General features: G+C 33.7%; 1 protein-coding gene across 2 annotated transcripts; it reads right to left on the reverse strand.

Annotated features, from left to right (window-relative positions):
- Nucleotides 1–2,714: 2,714 nt before the first annotated feature.
- LOC129887510 (DNA topoisomerase 6 subunit B) lies at nt 2,715–17,067 on the reverse strand. Of its 2 annotated transcripts, XM_055962627.1 has the most exons (19): nt 16,856–17,059; nt 16,457–16,509; nt 14,818–14,915; nt 14,602–14,707; nt 14,351–14,485; nt 14,142–14,193; nt 13,832–13,896; nt 13,429–13,535; nt 13,217–13,319; nt 12,999–13,084; nt 12,596–12,792; nt 6,159–6,274; nt 5,955–6,040; nt 5,779–5,851; nt 4,169–4,260; nt 3,708–3,846; nt 3,541–3,635; nt 3,285–3,459; nt 2,715–3,052 (listed from the first exon to the last, which is right to left on the reverse strand). In XM_055962627.1, exons 1-19 carry the CDS (start codon nt 16,947–16,949, stop codon nt 2,906–2,908), a joined length of 2,019 nt encoding a protein of 672 aa, XP_055818602.1. In that variant the 5' UTR covers nt 16,950–17,059; the 3' UTR covers nt 2,715–2,905. The 2 variants fall into 2 exon arrangements, with proteins under 2 accessions (XP_055818602.1, XP_055818603.1); XM_055962628.1 differs by lacking the exon at nt 2,715–3,052 and having other exon boundaries at nt 3,319–3,459; nt 3,541–3,631; nt 16,856–17,067.
- Nucleotides 17,068–19,142: the final 2,075 nt, after the last annotated feature.

Raw genomic sequence — 19,142 nt, forward strand, 5'->3', positions numbered from 1 at the left:
CCTCCACAGATCCCACTTTGTGAAATTTTACAGGATATGTTGTTAAATTTGATCACTTTTCGCTCGAGTTTATTAATAAATACCATCTTTTACTACATTCCTTTCTTGTGTTGGGCTATTTGAGTCATTTTAGACTCAATTTAATGAATGAATTATGAGTACATAATTTGCCCCCAAAAAAGGGGGCAATAAGGGAAAAAACATTGCTTTTTTTGGTTATTATCCTTGTCTTAGGAAAAGTGGCTAACAAATAGTTGTATACTTGCGCGACCTCTAACAAATGATTCATATTTGTCTTTTTTATTAACAATTTATATTACTAAATAAAAAATTATTTTTAAATTTTATGAAATTGCTACGTTGCTTTAAAATAATTCCACACATTATTTTTTACCTCTTCAAACTCGATTCAAATGGGGATAAAAATCAAACCCCTGTTTTATTCCCTTCAAATATTGCAACGCCAGTGATTGAATCAGAATGCTACAAAGAAACTCAAAGTGATCTATTAATCTTAGGGAAACTACAAAAAAATATAATATAACTTACATAAATCACATATTGTAAGAAGTAAATTGCATTTTATTCCTATCCTTTATCAATTTACAAAAATCACTTAAAATTTGTTCCATCTGGATACATAATAGTCACCCGAATACATAAATTTTGATATATTCGAATACATTAATTAACAAATCAATTGAGCTAAAAAAGAAATTATGTATCCGGATACATCCTGTGGTATCCGGATACATTAATTCAGATACATTAATTAACAAATTAGTTGAGCTAAAAAAGGAAAAGAGAGTAGCAATTATCCGAATACATTAATTCATATACATTAATTTCAGAAAATAGTTCATCCGGATACATCCTGTGGTATCCGAATATATTAATTCGGATAAAGAGAGAAGCAATTATGTATCCATAAAAATTAATTTGGATACATTAATTCAAAAAAATGGTCCATCCGGATACATTCTGTGGTATCTGGATACATTAATTCGGATAAAGAGAGTAGCAATTATGTATCCAAAAAAATGGGTTTTAGGTGTAAAAATAAGGATTTTTGCAATGGTAGGGAATATTTGAAGATATGGTAAATAAAGTAGTGAATATAGGTAATTTTTTCCTAGAATATACTCAATTGTAAAACTATTTACCTAAATTGGATACAACCCAAATTATTTACCGTTAATGAACTCATAGCGCAAACTATTTATTCTCTTACCCCACTTTCTCCTTTCTTATTTCGCGCATGACGTCATCATCACTGTTTTGAATTAATCTTTTGTGATACTCCATCGGTATATTGATACTATATCGGTATCATATAGGATTGAGTTTAATTCTCTGTGATACTCCGTCGGTATATTGATACTATGTCGGTATCATATATGATTGGACTTTTTTTAAGAAATAAAAATTAAACAATCAAGAGAAAATTATTAAAGTCACAATCTTATATATTAATCTCTGAATTAGTAGAAAATGTATTATTTGTGATACTCCGTCAATATATTGATATCATATCGGTATCATATAGGACTGAGTTTAATCCTCTGTGGTACTCTGTCGGTGTATTGTTACCCTATTGGTATCATATAGAGTGGGTGTTGACATCAGCGCACGAGTTTTAAAATAAAAATATGTCATTTTAAAATAAAAAAGAGGTATGAAAGTAATGGGACATTTAAGAATAAATATTTGATATAATTATTCTTTTCCCAAACAATTACTCGACTTTGTAATATCTGACCCGTGAAAAATGATTCATTTTCCAATAATCAATATTCCCCCTGCGCCAGGGTGACTGACGGGAATAAAAGAGGGGATTGTTTTTTCCTAATTGGGTCAGGTTTGGGTCGGATTTGGAGGGGTAAAAATTAACAAGTGAAAGTTATTTATAAAGTCACGTGACAATTTTCCAATGAAAAAACAAGAAAAATATTGTTTTTAGCCTAATAAACATTGGTATGTTAACAAAAAAAAAAAGGTGTCATTTGTTGGATGATGAAATATGTGAACCTTTTTTTAACAAGGAATATATCAATTCTAAATCACAAAATTAAGAGTATATCAGTCCCTTTTTTTATCTTTATAAAATACCTTGGTCATTAATCAAATGGTTCAAATATTTCCCTGGTAAGCCACCTCACCATCCCCAACACACTTTTACCCCTTCCTTTCTTCTTCCTCCACTAGCAAACTTTATAAATTAATTATAAATACACAAGAATAGAATTATATTTCCTGTCTGAATCCTTGTTATTCTCAAGTGCAATGAAGAAACATGGAATCTTAATAACAGCAATCTCGATAGTGGTTAGATTTAAAAAGAAAATTTATTGAACATTGATATAATGCCCAAGTGTTGTTAAAAGTAATGATATGCAATTAAGAGTTGAAAGATATTTGTGAAGAAAAATGAAGTCCGCACAAAAGTAAAGTCAGTCATTTTCTTCTTTAGCTAAAAACATTTTCCCTGGGGAAAAAGACAACTTTTTATGATAAAACATCAAAAAAAAAGTAAACTTTTCTCAGAAAATAATTATGTGAACCAAACATTCACGGAGCTAAAAACCAGAAGGCATAGGTTCAACTAACATATTTATAAACGGCACTCAAAAAGGTAGCTGGTTTTAATAACCATTTAAAACAAATCTATTATTAAAAAGCTATTTGAAGTTCAACCATAATTGATAAGCTGAATATTGAACTATCAAAGCTTTACTTCAAACCAAAAGGTAAACATAGGTGCAATGAGTTGCGCTTTCCTTTTCCTATCATAATACATTTCCGCCATGTTGTCCTCTTCACCTCGAGAATTTCTATAATTTAATTGATAAAAATCAAAATGACACTAGAAACAACACATTCCTATGACAAGCCAGATAGTGAATAACTAGTGATAGAGTCTGAAGACAAATATGGGGCTCTGGAGGTCTATGAAGTTCTTATCTTCATCCAGTGACTGTATGTATATGTCTTCCCGTGGTTCTTCATTCACTCCGGTCTGTGTGGCATATTCCAAACCCATCTCGTAGTCCACCTGCAAAACAAAACAATGAAACCATATAGTAGTTCATTGATCCAGATTATAGCATTAGCAGGTTTTGGGGAACCATCTCAATTTCCAATTTTACAGCCAGTCAGGTTACTCGAACCACTTTCTTTGTCAAAATCAAAAACAACATCCAGTCAAGTTGAATGTAGAAGTACTTGACCATGATGTCGTACATAAACTTCTCTATTCTAGAATAACATATATACAAGGATCATACCTTTTCGACATGTTGAGCGAGCTTTTCTCTGAATGTATCTTTCGTTACTGAATTAACTGAAACTTGTTTTAGTAGGTCAACATTGTCATCCTTAAAGCGTCTCTTTTTTGATGCATGCACATTTGTTGTCTGTTTTAGGAGATCATATATAGCAGCAGTAGCACTAGGAATATACCTGCATCCAGCAGAAAAATGGTATTGAATTTGACTGATGAAACATAAATTATTAATATGAGCCTTAAATGATCCGGCTTACTTGCTCAAATTTCGCTTCCTTTCCTGCTGCTCACGAGCATGAATCCTTTTTACAATTTTTGATTTGAGCTGATTGCAGCATTGCTGAATAGCTGTCTGGAACATTGATTCTATTAGCGTACTGAAAAATTGCTCAATGATTTCTCAAGTGCAGACAATAGAAATTACCTTGACAGCAGAAGATATCTCACTTATGTCGTCTCCAATATACTCCTTGCCAGTCCCTTTAAAGGGGATTTTGGTACTAACAATGCTCACAAAGACACCAATTTTGTCTTGTGTTTGGTTGATCTTGTAACTGTTCCAACTAAAAGTGGCATCTTATTACACTGTCTGCAGTTCAATTTGCAGCAATATTCCCACCCTCACCCATAAAGGGAAAACCCAACATAAAGTGGAAAGCAAAAGAATACGAGACATAAGAGGAGCCTCAAAGGAAAACTAGGAGTTTTTTTTTTTAACCTTTCTGGTGTGGGAAAAACTGGACTACTGGAGTCCACAAAAGATTACATCCTCTATTATACTTAGGAGAAAAACATTTTCTATGAGAGGACTTGCAGAGTTTCTTAGTTTCTTTATGAATGAGAAGTGTGAGATGTGAGCAACTTCATAGACTTTAAATGCCTTACTTGATTCTCTTCAAAGCAGTCCTGGTAACAACATCAGCACCTTGCTCAAAAAGAAGTGGAATCCGATTAGCAAATCGGAAAACATTCAGCCCCTAAAATTTAGTCAGGGATAGTGCAACAATATGAGATCAGGAAGTTCAGAAGACAAAAAAGTTGTAACAATGAGGCTAAGACCAACTGATGCATCATCAGGCAATAAGCTAGGAGAAGCAACAAAAGTTTTATGGATTAGAAATTTCAAACAGTGACAGTTGCTTCACTTTATTCTTTCTTTTTCACTGATCGGTTATTAGAAAAAGAAGGAAACACTAATCATCCAACCAACAGAAGTTCAACATCTATTTATTACAGAAATATGGGAAGACCAGAGGATGTGCCCAAAAATTACTTGTTATAGCTCCTAGGAAATATATCCTTAACACCAGGCGATTCCCTCAAAAGCCTAACCATAATAGTAACATTAAGCTTAAAATCAAAGAAAAAGAGCCATCATATAGTGCTTCCACAATCATTTGATCAGGTTCTAACAAATAAATCAATTTAGGGCTGTTCTCGGTTGTACCTGAATACCAAACTGAAAAAAGTCACATCGGTTAAACAATCTCAGTATTGGGAAAACGTTGCAGGATACTGAGCTAATTTATATACTTATCAATATTGGGTTCGGTGGTCAAGTATCCCTATTTATTAACCGAACCATATGGGACCAATATACAGATAAGGGCTAGGGATTCAAGGTTGAGCCATTCACCATTTCACCTCAGCACGCATCTCTCCATTCTCTCGTCTCTCCCATTGCTGTCTCTCTGGCATGTGATTCAGGGTTGAGCCATTCACCATTTCACCTCAGCGCGCATCTCTCCATTCTCTCATCTCCCCCGTTGCTGTCTCTCTGGCATGTTGGCAGCACCCCAACTGGCGATTTGCATCCAATTCTTTGGAATCTTTTGCTTCTAATATCAAACTCACTTTCTATTTTGATCCCATTTTCATTTACACAGACATAACTCAAAGTTTGATCCATGATTTCTCTATCTACTTCAAGAATTCAAGCTGCATTTGATTTCATGGAAATCAAAGCAAAACACCAGATTGGACCTTTTACAAGCTCAATTTACCCGAAGCGAAAATGCTTCCTTCAATTAAAGAAAGCCTACTTTGACTTTTGCAATACCTCCTGTCAAGAAAATGGAGTAAAAAACAGAGTACTTTGTCCAGAAAGTGGAAGATACCTTGGAGAAGAAGCGCCCTACAGAGGAGTAAGGCAAAGACCATGAGGAATATTTGCAGCAGAGATTCATGACCCACCCAAACTGCTCAGAAAACCGAACCAACCAATATCTTACCAGTTCGGTCTCACGAGAGCATATCTACAAATCAATGGCCGATTCTCGCAACTGATATATACAAATACCGACCCAACCAAACAGATAAGCATTCCTAAATCAAATCATCTTTAACTACTTATCAAATGCAGATAAATGCATTCTGGTGACTCCTTTGCTTCTAAAATTGGAGATACAACATATTGAATAGACACAATCAGTTTCAGGACTAAGCATACTACGTTCTCCATGTTTTATATACTTTACCATAAGGGAGATTCTTACTTGTTTAACATCTTTCCCACCAACACTAACTCCAGCTTCCACAATGAATGGATGACCTTCGAATACTTGAGCACTGGACAGAAGACATAGTAGCTTTTAACACTTCTATGATTTGTATTATCCAATCAAAGGATTCATTACAAGAAGTAGATGAAGAACTTCATATATGATACAACCTTCCTGAAAAGGTAGCAACCATATCTGGGTGCAGCTCCTTTATAATGCCAAGACGTAGATTATATTCTCCAGCAGGACTTAAAATCTGCAATATGGCTTAGAAATCATATGCATGAGATAACTGGGAATCACCAAAACATTTATAGTTTGGTGTTGCTAAAGGCAATTGGAAAGAGGCAAGAATTTCAGAGAGAGTAACTTACATCACCACTGGGATCATCAAATTTGGCTTGACGAAACAACTGATGGATGCGAACTATTTGCTGTGGTGTTAGAGATTTAACTGACATTTTGGGGCTAAAATATTGACCCATTTCCCCTAGAATGTAAAAGAATATTCTATTTTAGATATTATGTACAATGAATGAAGCCAGCCTTATAGTTATGTAAGAGCCCGTTTGGATTGGCTTTAAGTTGGTCAAAACCAACTTAAAGCCCCTTTTTAGCTTTTGTACGTGTTTGCCTAATGCTGACTTTAAGCCATAAAGTTCTTAAAGTCAGTCAGAAATGAAAAGTTAGGATTTCTAACTTTTTTTTCCAAAGTGCTTAAAGTCATTTTCTTTGACCATGGAATTACTTTTATATCCTTTATATTTTAACTAAATTCTCAAACTACCTTTTTATATTCTTTTAACCCTAAAATTCACATCATAAGCACTTTTATCCAAACACTCAACTGCTTATTTATAAAAATAACTTTCAGCACTTTAAAGTTCTAAAAGCACTTTATACATAAAAGTTAATTTTTTTAAGCCTATCCAAACGGACTCTAAGTGAATGAGTAGTAAGCTATAAATATATGCATATAAATACAAAGGATAGAAATGTTCATTATGATGTTGCTGACACTGGAAATTTCAATATCCATGACGAAAGATTGGTGTATTAATGTTAGATGTGTTGATACTAAGTAAAAGGTTTTTAAGAGAGAACAATACACAAAACCATCTGAAATGCAACTCTAGCAAGGCTATGCTCAGTATATCACATGAATTCTCATTACAGTTCCAGAATCACTTGAAATATTACAATGCCAATCAACCTAACAGTAGGAGCATAGTTCTCAACATATTACATATTTCACATGCCTGGCCACACATATCAGAAAAATTTCCAGAGCCAGAATCAACCAAAACATAGTATTCATGTAACTCAGATTTTCTTGTGAAACTTATGCTTCAAATTTTGCTTGTGTCCGATTTTAAAGTATAGTGGCTACCAAGGAACTTAATGCTCAAACTAAGACTATATTTGACCTCGTCAAGGTATTTTCTTACTTTGTTATGTAGTTTGCATTCATACCCGCTACCAGCCATCAATTTAAGTTTTTCCTCTCTACATTATTATTTGTTGAAGACATAATATTAAGTAAATAAAAGTGTGCCAAAGTTTTCCAGTAGTCTCACCGCCACCAAGTATCAAAAAGAACTCCACGTGCTTGCCATGAAAAGACTCATGTCCGCATGTGATAGGCGTGTTGAAGGCATAATGTTAAGTATGCTTTCAGTTTCATCATTATTCAGCTACCACTTGCTACTCAAAAAATTCATAATAAGTCTTCGGTAATGAGAACTAAGGAGAAATTTGTTCCGCCCTCAGTTTTATTTTATATGATGATGTTTGACTAGAAATGCAATTTAAAAATTAATTTGACTTTTGCATCATGTCAGCGATAGCAAAAAAAAAATGCTTAAATAAGTAATGATTGGAAAGTTAGTGCAATAAAGATGACATCATATCAAATTTAAAATTGATATAGTGAAACGAATTTGAATTCTTTAAAGTTCTAAAAGTTGTACTCCCTCTATCCCAATTTATATGACCCACTTTTCTTTTTAGTCGGTCTCATTTCTATATTTAGTAACAATTTAACTTTAAAATACTCATTTTACCCTTAATGAAATGATTTATAGCCACACAAACATCTATGACTTATTTTAAACCACAAATTTCAAAAGTCTTTCTTTCTTTCGTAAACTCCATGCCAAGTCAAACTGCATCACAAAAATTGGGACGGAGGGAGTATAAAGTAATTTGAGAATCCTATTTTGACATAACAAATAGTGAAGACCAAAGAACAGCAAAATCAGAAGTAAGCTATTAGATAGGGTATTCACACTTCGTCCCGGGCTTACCCTTTATAAAGAATTATGTCAAACATCGTAGGACGCGTGAAATAGAAAGAGTGTCATGTAAATTAACATAGAAGAGTACTAAATTTGGGTTATCAATCATTAGCTATGAGAAGAGCATCTATAATATTTTTTTGTTATACATTATTAATGATACCCAATAAAGCAAAACAGAAAACAAGAATTTTTTGTTTATTGTGTTTAGAAGGCTTAGTTCACTGTATGATTTAAATTCAAAATTTTAACTTAACACCAGAATAAATAGGCTAGACCTCTGGCATCACAGAGGAAGCACCATATTATGGTGTTGGCTACAGAAGATACTAGAAAAACTATAATACCTACATCCATCACAATGTGTGTAAGATGAATTTAATCTACCAATTGAGACCTATAAAAATATTAGACTATACGATGTTCAGATTTCTTGAATTCAGCTTTATTTCACCATTCAATTTAACTTTGACAGGATACTTCTTTTCAATCTATTTTTGCAACCATCTTGAGAAATTTTTCCACTTCTTCAACTATTTTGTAAGAATCAACTTAAAGTTTCAAATACAGGTCCTGTCAAGCTTGAAGGAAGGAGTATATGATTTCAAAGAGAGAGAGAGAGAGAGAGAGTTGGCATTGTGATTTAAAGAATGAACTGAAGGATTTTGATTGTCAACTTTGTCCTAGGATATGAATTGTCAATTATCAAAGATCTCATTCTCAATTTTGATATAACCAAGGGGAACGAATCTCAGGCCCCTCCCCCTCCCCCACCCCCCCACCCCCACCCCCCAATAAAAAAGGCTAAATGAAATGACCAAAAACATAAAGAAACCAGAACTACAAGTGTCAACCACGGAAAATAGGTTTGACAGAAACATTGGAGTTCCATATAAAAAGCCAATTTTTAAAACAAAAGGCAATTTTACCTTATGCTGGCCTAATAGTGTAAAGCCCCTTGAGTTTCGGTCGGTCGGATATATATTTAGGTCAATAACAAACTTTAACGACATGCTTAAAGTGACCCACATGAGAGCAGTCTAGTCCTTGGAGTATGTTAATGAAGTTATGGTGTAGGATGGAGGTGGTTTGGAGTGATTTAAAAGTCGAGGGAGACTAAACATGGAAGACACCTCCCTAAGTCGCACTAAGGTCTAACTTCCAAGGGCTACCACTCTCGGGGGTCGTTTGGTTTGAAGGCAAGTTATACCGGAATTAGCTGTGTTGGGATTAGTTATACCGGAATTAGTTATATTCGGATTAGTTATATTGGAATTAGTTATGTTGGGATTAGTTATCCTAATATTATTTCTTATTGATTGTTTAGTTTGTTGTATTAAAAAGAACATGCATTGCATAATTTCTAAGAAGTTCCACCTTATTTAGTATAAAAAAGATCCGAGGGACTAAGGATATTTTTATCATTTTCATATTTTATCCGGGGATAACTAATCGGATAGTACTATTATTCCACCCTCTGATAGGGATAACATATCCCAATACTAATTACTAGTCCTGGTATAATTTATCCCATGATTAGTCACCAAATAAGGTGTAAGACAATACTAGATTTTTATCCTTAGACTATATATGCTTGTCCAACATACCAAACCACCCCCAATGTATAACAAATTTGAATATGGTTAAGATATGAAAAATGGAGTCATTTAAGTGTAGTTTCCAATGGTTCAAACAGTTCGTCATTTGAATATTCCTACCAAAAGATTTGGGCATTTCACTAAAAGTTGCCCTTCAGAATTTCATGTGTGCGCATGGAGCAAGGCATGCTAGTAGGTTTAGAATACTGCCATACGTGCGCCCAGGGAGAGCCTAAACACATGCATGGATTTTTGCACTAAAAGTGCTAAAACTTCGAGCATGTATGTAGTTAGGGTCGAGCCTTGAATGCACACATGGCTATAAGCCCCAACACTATAAATACTCCCAAAGTTTGGGAGAGAGTGAATGAGGATTTTTGGAGCTCGGAGTGTTCCGGAGGTAAAAAGACACGGCCTCCACCATAAATACTTTCCAAGGTGAGTATTAATGGATATTTATGGGAGATTCCACTTACTTGATTCATGTATTAACTCCAAAATGCATTGAATCTTTAGAAATTCAAGATCGCTTTGAGGAGACTACCCAAATCTCATTTGTTGTGTATAAATACCCTTATAAAGGAAACTTTTGAGTGGAAATTGTGGTTTAAACATGATATTAAAGTAACCCTAAAAGTGAGTCCGGGGAAAGAGATGATGAATATTAACCTAGGCAAAACTGAGTTGGATAATTGTTCTAATGGCCCTAGTGGATTGAAAGTACCATGTTTGGGTAATAATGGACTTTAACTATGGGAGTAATGAGGAGAAACGGAATTGGTTGGCTTTGAGTCTATTGTGAGCCCTAATAGGTTATATGGAAGTTGTTTGAATGGTTATTGATAGAACTCAATATTAAACTGATGTACACATTAATTGGATGTCTTGAGCATCATAGGATTGTTTGGAAGGCGAGGACAAGGCAAGTTAAATTATACCTTCCATTAAGGAGTTTATTCATGAAATTTTATGATTCCAAATTGCACATAAATGGTTTATAAAGTTAGTATGCATTTGTAGGAGCGAGTGAAACATACCTTGCGTCATTTTAAAGCTATAAATTGTTTTGTGCTATCTCATGATATTTTCTATGTATGTATTGTATGTTTGGTCAAGTTATGACTTTTATTGAAAGATCGTACTTCATTGTCTATGTCTTCTTTGATTTGAAGAGTACAAAACATTGTTGAACATTGAAACGCGTCTTTGATTTGATTTTCAACTTAATGTATTGTTGTCAAAGTATTATTGTTATATTGAAGCCAAATAGGCTAAATTGGTTTCAAAGTGATGGTTTGAGGTCATAAGTGCTATTTACCCATAAAATTGAATTATGAGCCATATGAGCTTAACATTGGAATTTTACAAAGGACCTAAAGGTCATATCATTTAAAGAAACATTTAAGAGAACCATAGTACTTGTCGACCATAAACCACACGTGTCGGTGAGTGTTACCCATCCATAGAGACATTTTATTATGCTAGCACCATCTCTAATAACCTGCAGCATTAGGTGAGACGGTCCTATTGACAGAGTGAAGGTCAACCCACAGATATCAATCATCGACATTGAAAGTATCTAATGGAACTCCCACTATAGAATTATTGTTATTGTAATTCTCAAAAGCTTTATAACACTTAGAATGTTCATAAAATGATTTGAAATGTTTTTTTACGACTATGGTGTACAGGCCAGCTTTCGCACCTCGACTAATTCTACGAAATATCTATCACCTCCCACCAGCAACAGCTACTAGACAACTATGTCTACTAAGGATAGGACAGATGGCAAGAAATCACCTAATGTTTTTTGTCTCTAATGGGATTTGAACCCGAGACCTTATGGTTCTCAACCCATTTTATTGACCAATAGGCCACACTCTTAGGTGCAAATGATTTGAAATGTTTATTGCTTTCCATAAATGCATTGTTGTATACCCAAGTGTCGGCCTAATCTTATCGGAAGGAGGTAATACTCTCTTTGTTTCAATTTATTTGTTTGGTTTTGACTGGGCCGGAGTTTAAGAAAGTAAAGAAGATTTTCGAATCTTGTGGTCTTAAACTAAAGATATATAGAATGTACCAAAATGCTCTTTAATTTTGTGGTCTTAAACATGCCACGTAGAAAGATAGAACTACAGAGTTGTCAAAAAAGGAAAGAAGCATTCTATTTAAAATGAATTAAAAAGAGATAGTAAGAGAAAACAAATTGAAACGAAGGAAGTGATACTTATGGGGTACAATCGATGAAATTGTACTCAACTTGAGAGGACATTTTTTGGTTTGTCTATTGCAGATACTATTGCACACGGTGGTGGCGAGATGTTCTAGGTTGTTGCCATCTTCCATGTTTTTGTTCATAGACATCTATTTTTAACGAGCCAAGGGACTTGTTCCGTGCCATAATTCTTATGTACAACTTCAAATGTCCTATGACATGTAGTATGGAAGGTCTAGCTACGTGCATAAGACATGATAGTGATATGTATTATCTACTTTGATTCCGCACACTGTTTTGATACTTCCAAAACTTTATCTATTTAATTGAATGATCATCAAACATTTTATGGAATATTGTATTGCATTGTTCATGAATGGGTAGAATGTCATTGTACTTTGCTCGACATTAGTTTAAGGCATTGGGTGATGGTCACACATATACCCCTAAATTGGGGTGTGACACTAAGGACAAATTTTATACCTTTTCCAACTCCATCGAGTCGGTGAGCAGTAACCACTAACAAACTGTTGTCTAATAGTGGCTGAACAGAATCCAAGCAATAGATAAACTGCTTTCCATGGTCAATAAGCCAAAGAGAACGTACGTAATCTTAACCAGACACCCATGACTGCAAACTTATTTTAATTTATCAAGGAATCTCACACAGATGAATGCAATCAGGTTCAAGTTCTCACCGATTAAACGTTCTGCATGAGACTTCCCAATGTTCACAAATTCATGCTGAAGGAACTGCAAAAGAGTCTGTTTTGATGTTTCCGTTATAAGCCGTTTGATAAGAAGTATGTCCACAGCAGATGGATGGTACTTGGTCTCAAGAGGAACTGGAGGCATGATGTCTGTTCTTCTGGTGAACCTTATAGTCACATTTTTCCTATGATCAATTCAAAACTAGGGTGAAACCGAAGAATTGCAGCACATATTTTACGATCTCAAAATAGTAGATGTGCTTGTAGCTTGCACAACAACAACAACAACATACCCAGTGTGCTTGTAGCTTGCACAAACAAATTAATTAAAACAAAGGCGGAAAGAGAAGGGAGAGGGGGGGACAGGGACAAGGGGAGATAGAGAAAGTACTCAGGAGAATCTGATACGAATTGGAAAAGGAATTGGGCATAGGGCGTGATGACAGCCATTTGTCGCATATAATGCAATATTTTGGACTGTAAACACAGAAAGAAAAGATCAGTTTGCAGAAATATAGAAGGTGAATTATTTGATGGAGTTTGCTTTCAACGCATGAATGAAGTGAAACTTGAGAGAACATCTGTTACAACTATTTAAGAACTACATACTCGGTATGTTGTCCAGTTCCCTTCAATAACAATCTGGATTTCAGCACCATGCCACCGTTCTTTGTTTTCCCATTTTTCATGTACATGAATGTGAGGAACATTCCTGAAAAGAAGGCATAATACAGTGATATACCTTGGAAAACAAAAACAACATAATATCGTGTTACCATGCATTCTGAAATATAGCTTTCTATTTCTAAGTCATCTCATACTTGTGAATATCAATATCCAGCCTACAGAATGAGGTATAATTTTGACTGTTCATGGAAGATGTAATCTCAATGGGAAGTCCGGTACTCATCTTGGACCAAATCAATGCCTGTAGAAATGAGAGAAAAGGAGATATCCTTAGATTATATGGTACATGCTGACATCCATTGAGGTCTGGATGAGCACAACTAAAATAAAAAGAACAATCACAGGCTAAAGAAGAACACTCTAACAGTACAAAAATATTCCCTTATTTCAGAGAGATAATCCACCACCCTCACAACCACCTCCCATAACAGAGAACAGAAACAAGACAGAGGGAATATACCACAAATAACTAAGACACTAAAGTGTAGAATCAGAAGAACGTCAGATGATCAGGTCAAGACCAATTGCTGAACGTACCATCTTTGCACCAAGACCAAATTTTCCACGTGTCTGTTTCAATCCATACTTCGTTCCAGACAAAACTGCAGAAGCACACTTTCTTAGAAAAGGATGATGTGCAGTAATACAGAGTTACAAGAATCAAAGGTTTCCATTTGGATCTACGAAAATCTTAGGAAAATATATCCTAATAACTAAACTAGAGGAGCCAGTCTAAAACACCTTTGCTCCTCCCAATTGAAGGTCAAGAAAAAACGAAAGAAGTTGGAACATAACAAAAAGCAGGAACATGCAAAAGTTTCCACTAGAAATGGCAATCACATCAAACCTCGTCCAAACATATTCGGGATATCATCATGTGGCATTCCTCTTCCATTATCCTATATTAGAAACAAAGTACAGTAATTAAAGTCTTTTAGGGAAGAATAATTTCCCACTAACTTGCCAAAATTGATTTAATTCAACAATGTACTTTTCTTGTCTTGCATACTGAGAACAGAGTCAGAATATAGAAGAACAAAGAGAAACAGACCATACCTTGCATGTCACCCTATAATACGATGCCTCCCTACCCTTAGCAGCCTTTGTAGCTGCAGGGTCTTTTACTTTCTTCCCAAGAGCAGCATTCTTTGCTTGAATCTCTAGATGCCGAGCTTCCTTGGCAAGTCTTTTCTAGAAAAAATATTTAGAAAAATATTTCACTAGTGAAATTTGCTAAATGTCAAACAGTGAGCATAAGATGTAAATCACAATGTCATCTAAGTGAGAGTAAATCACTGCTTACACACCTCACGAGCCTTTGCTGTCTCAAAATCATCATATAGGGCTTCATCTCTTCGTTCATGGTCAGCCAGACCAATCATGGAATTAAATTTACTTCTGCCAATCTCTTCACTACAGAAGGAAAACAAAAAACAAAACATACTTTGAAGAGAGGTTCTCATTAATGGATCTCTGTTAGCTCATTGAAGTAATTATTAAAATAGACAAAAATAATCACTTACATGGTTATCTCTACAACTGGAAGTTCAGAGATGGATTCAGCAGAATCAAGAGCATTCTCAACAAGTTCTCTCACAGTAGTGTAAAGACATTTCCCAGGCTGAAAATTTGAAGAAAGAATATCTTGATTAACAGCGCATTTAGTGTATCATTGTTGAAGTAAGTTCCACCTCATGAAAATCTTGAGCTATTAAAAAAGGGAGAACCTATTTCATTTATGCCTTCAACATGCCCTTCAATGTGGTCAATTCTTTTTTGTTGGCTAATGGCAACAATGTGTGACCTTAAAAACCTCTACCTACTCTACAAGTAACCAGTTTCCAAAAAAAAAAACGACACTCCACCTACTCTTCTATCATTATGAATATAGGAGCATCTCTTGAAAAGGGAGTGTAACGATTAATTGATGAGTTATCAACAATCTGATTGTATGCTAACCACAGGGCATATGGAGGTTAATTTTTCAACCTTTTCTTTAGTAAAGGTACCTAAATTTTACTTAATTTTGAGGTACTAGCTTCTGCTCTCCAACATAACGGCTATTAACCAAGAGGAATACTAACTTTACTTTACTTTATCAAAGAAAAAAAATTAACAAAGCAATATTTCCTTAAAAACTACAAATTCAATTTATAGTTCCATCGAGACCATGTAACTTTGTTTCTCTTTTTAAAAATTACCCTTTGTTTGCATTCATTTTTCTTTTCCACTAATCCTTTTGTGTTACTGCATTTTTGTATTCTGTTTCTCTATCAAGCTATTTCCCCTGGAACATCTCCATTTATTTCTCTTAGTTCAGATTTAATCTAAGTTGTCACATTGAGGCAAGCAATTTTTTCTGAAAGTAAAACATGAATTCACTTAATATGATTAACAGTCACTGTAAGCAAAGGTTGACTTAACGTTAACAATAAGTGATAACACAACTGAGAGCATTTAGACTTGGCAGAGTTTCCATTTGTATAAATGACATGCACCTTGCTTCGGTACAGTACATACCTCACATTGTAACTAACACTGCACCTTAGATAATGACAACTTCAGTTACAGATAATATATCACTCAAATGCCAATAAGGCAATATTACTTCATTGACATCCTTAATCATCCTTATGTATTGGGGAGAGGTGATTAGACAGGACAAAGCGCAGCTTTGGATTACCGAGGACATGACCTTAGATAGGAGGATGTGGAGGTCGTGTATTAGGGTAAAAGGCTAGTAGGTATGGAGTGTTGTCTTGATTATCGAGGGGTTTAGCCGTTTTCGTATAGTGTTTTGCTTTTGATTCCACCATTGCTTGTTGTTGATTGTGTTTAGTTATCACATTATTTTGTGGTTGTTAATGTTTCCTTATTAGTAGCTTTGTTTCTCCACTGCCGTTTTCCCTTTTTCATTATTCCAATATGTTATACTCGAGCCTAGGATCCTCCGTAAACAGTATCTTTACCTCCACAGGATAGGGGTAGGGTCCGCGTACACTCTAACCTCCCAAGACACCACTTGTGGGATTTCACTGGATATGTTGTTGTTGTTGGCATCCTTAATCATCAAACTAATGAGTGATTGCACAAAACAATTTGAGATTATAACATTAGAAAAACTTAAAATTATAAGACATCCTAAACATATAAGAAACTCACATTGTCAAAACCCGCAATGTTCTTGTTATCTGCAAAGAACTCAGCAGGAGACTCTGCACAAATTTAAAACACAAAACCAAAATTAAACCACAAAAAAAAGGCAACAAACCATTACGCTTACCAGTTTCTCCTAGACTCAACATATGGTTAAAAAAATTATGCTTAACAATTTTCATGTTGGAAAAATATAATCCCAGCTAAACACTTCGTGGGCAGGCTAAGAGTCCATCTGCTCCAGCTTTAGTGGCAGGCTAACCCAGACGTTTGTACTTGTACCAATAGACTAGTTGAGGTGCAAGGAAGCTGAACAGCACAATGCCATTATAAACAGAAACACGCAACCCCCCCCACCCCCACCCCACACACACATATATATAGAGAGAGAGAGAGAGAACAAACTCTGTTTGAGAATGCTATCTTTGGGTTTTCGAGGGGTTTTTGATTTGCCCTTCTTGGGTACTTCTGGACTCTCACTGCTTCCTCCAGTCTCCATTTCTGCTGATTAAGAAGAATTTGAACTAGGGTTTTACTTAAACTTCAAAATCAGCTAGGGTTACATTTTTCAAGTTATTAGTTTATGATACAATTAAAGAATTTTGGGTATTGGTTTATATGGTTCTAATGAACCAACATTGATATTTGAAAATTATAAAAAAAATTAGAGATGAATAGTATATTTTAATGAGTAGCTTAATATAAAAGATTGATAGTGACTTTAAAGACAAATTATAATGTTTGTAACTCTGCTGTTTTATTTTGAATCAGTTTGTAGAAAATTGAATTTTAAAAAATAGCATCTTTATCTTTTTAAAAATAGACATTTCATATCATGTTTATTAGTGTTGTTCTTTAAAAATTATTTTAAAGGAAGAAAAGAATTCTTCCGACAAAGTAATAAAGAGAGTAATTAATTATCACTTTTAATAGGATTTTAAGACAAATAATTATCAAATTTATTTTCTTCCATATGTCTAATAAAAAAAAGTTATTACTGACTATGATGAATATTTGTTAAGACAAATAAAAGCCATGAAAAAAGAAATTTTATGTTACGTAACTATTCAAAAAAAAATTACAATTTTCGTTGTCTTTTTTAAAAAAAATTGTTAATAATACATCAAAAGAATTAAAAATAAGCACAAAAAAGGGAAAAAAGATAAAGATATAAGTTTGCTTTATAATGTTATTTTATTGCATAATTAATGATCACTAAAATACTAAATTAATGACAATGACTTTTGAACTTTGTAAACTTAAAAAGGGATGGATAATTAAAAGAATGTAATTAAGAAATAATTTTTGGAATTTATAATATATCATATAAATAGGAGAAATAAAAGAAAATACCAAAATATTGAGGAAAAAATGTCATTTTTGACTTTAGAGGCATGCCACATCACCTCTCCTAAGTCTATATAGATTTATTTTAGTTTTCGGCAATTATTGTGAGGATAATAAAAAATAAAGAAATCAAAAAAAATTGACAAAAAAATTAAATAAATAGCAATAGTGGTTGAGAGGTGCCACAAAATGATGAATTTTTGGCCAAAGAATTATGTCACATCATCATGCTACATATATATATATAATTTTTTATATATATATAATTATATTTAAAAAGTAAAAAGTTATATATCGAAATACCAATAAGTTTATGCTAACAACAAAATTATTATTATTATATTTCAAATTTATTCCTTGATACATAAAAGTGTAAAACTTTGTAATAGAGTATATTTTGTATTTAAAGTCATTATTTGAGAATACTAAAAGAAGCAACAAAAAATGTATCTATATACATTTTTGTAAATCATTCAAATTTCCATTTTACCAAACTAATCTAACCATCTCTCTTGATGAATCTTCCAAGGCCATTAAACTTCCTTCTTCATCTTGATGACCTTGTACCAAGCTATGTGATTATCCTTTTTAATGAATCTTACACAACCATCAAATTTCATTCTTAATCTTGATGAACTTGTGTTTTGCTATTATGACACATGAAAAAAATCTGAAGAATATATATATGATCTTCATCAAAGTGATGAATATATTATCACATCTCCTTTTCTACATACTCTCTTTTGATGATTAAATACATGATCTATGAAAAAAAGGAAGAAAAAACATTTAAAAAAATACTAATAATAAAAAAGAAGAAGAAAAAGAAAATAAACATTTAATCCATAGATGATGATTATTTATAGATTAGTTAAGCCAAAAAAATAGGTAGAAGGAAGTTGAAGAGACGTGCTATTTAATTAGAGAATGTAAATAGGCGTAGGTTTTTTGTAACTCATAAATTATAATTAGGTGTAGTAATTATATGATAGAATTTCTTTAATTATATTAAACAAACTAGTTAATGAAAGAATGAAGGAAAAAAAATTTAAAATAACAACAATAACAACAAATCCAGTATAATCACACAATGTGGGGTCTGGGGAGGGTAGAGTGTACGCAGACCTAACCCCTACCTTGAAAGGTAGGGCGGCTATTTCCGAAAGACCCTCGGCTTTAAGAGAGGAAAGCAAGATAAAAATTTAGATAAGGACAAGCATATCAAAAACAAGATGAAAATAAGAAATAGGAAAAAAATGAGAAAGTCATGGTAGAATGGTACGGAAAGAAAGATGCATTAACTACTATAAATAAATAAGATAAGATAAGATAAATAAGATAGTCA

The sequence above is a fragment of the Solanum dulcamara genome, chromosome 4 (assembly GCF_947179165.1).
Source record: "Solanum dulcamara chromosome 4, daSolDulc1.2, whole genome shotgun sequence".
NCBI lineage: Eukaryota > Viridiplantae > Streptophyta > Magnoliopsida > Solanales > Solanaceae > Solanum > Solanum dulcamara.

Bases quoted from the DNA above. Each gene is read 5' to 3' on its own strand.
- LOC129887510 (XM_055962627.1), bottom strand. From the start codon at position 16,949: ATGGAGACTGGAGGAAGCAGTGAGAGTCCAGAAGTACCCAAGAAGGGC. The intron at 6,041-6,158 runs GTAAGTTACTCT...GCCATATTGCAG, and splicing joins TTGATGATCCCAGTGGTGAT to ATTTTAAGTCCTGCTGGAGA. The intron at 3,053-3,284 runs GTATGATCCTTG...TTTGTTTTGCAG, and splicing joins TCGCTCAACATGTCGAAAAG to GTGGACTACGAGATGGGTTT.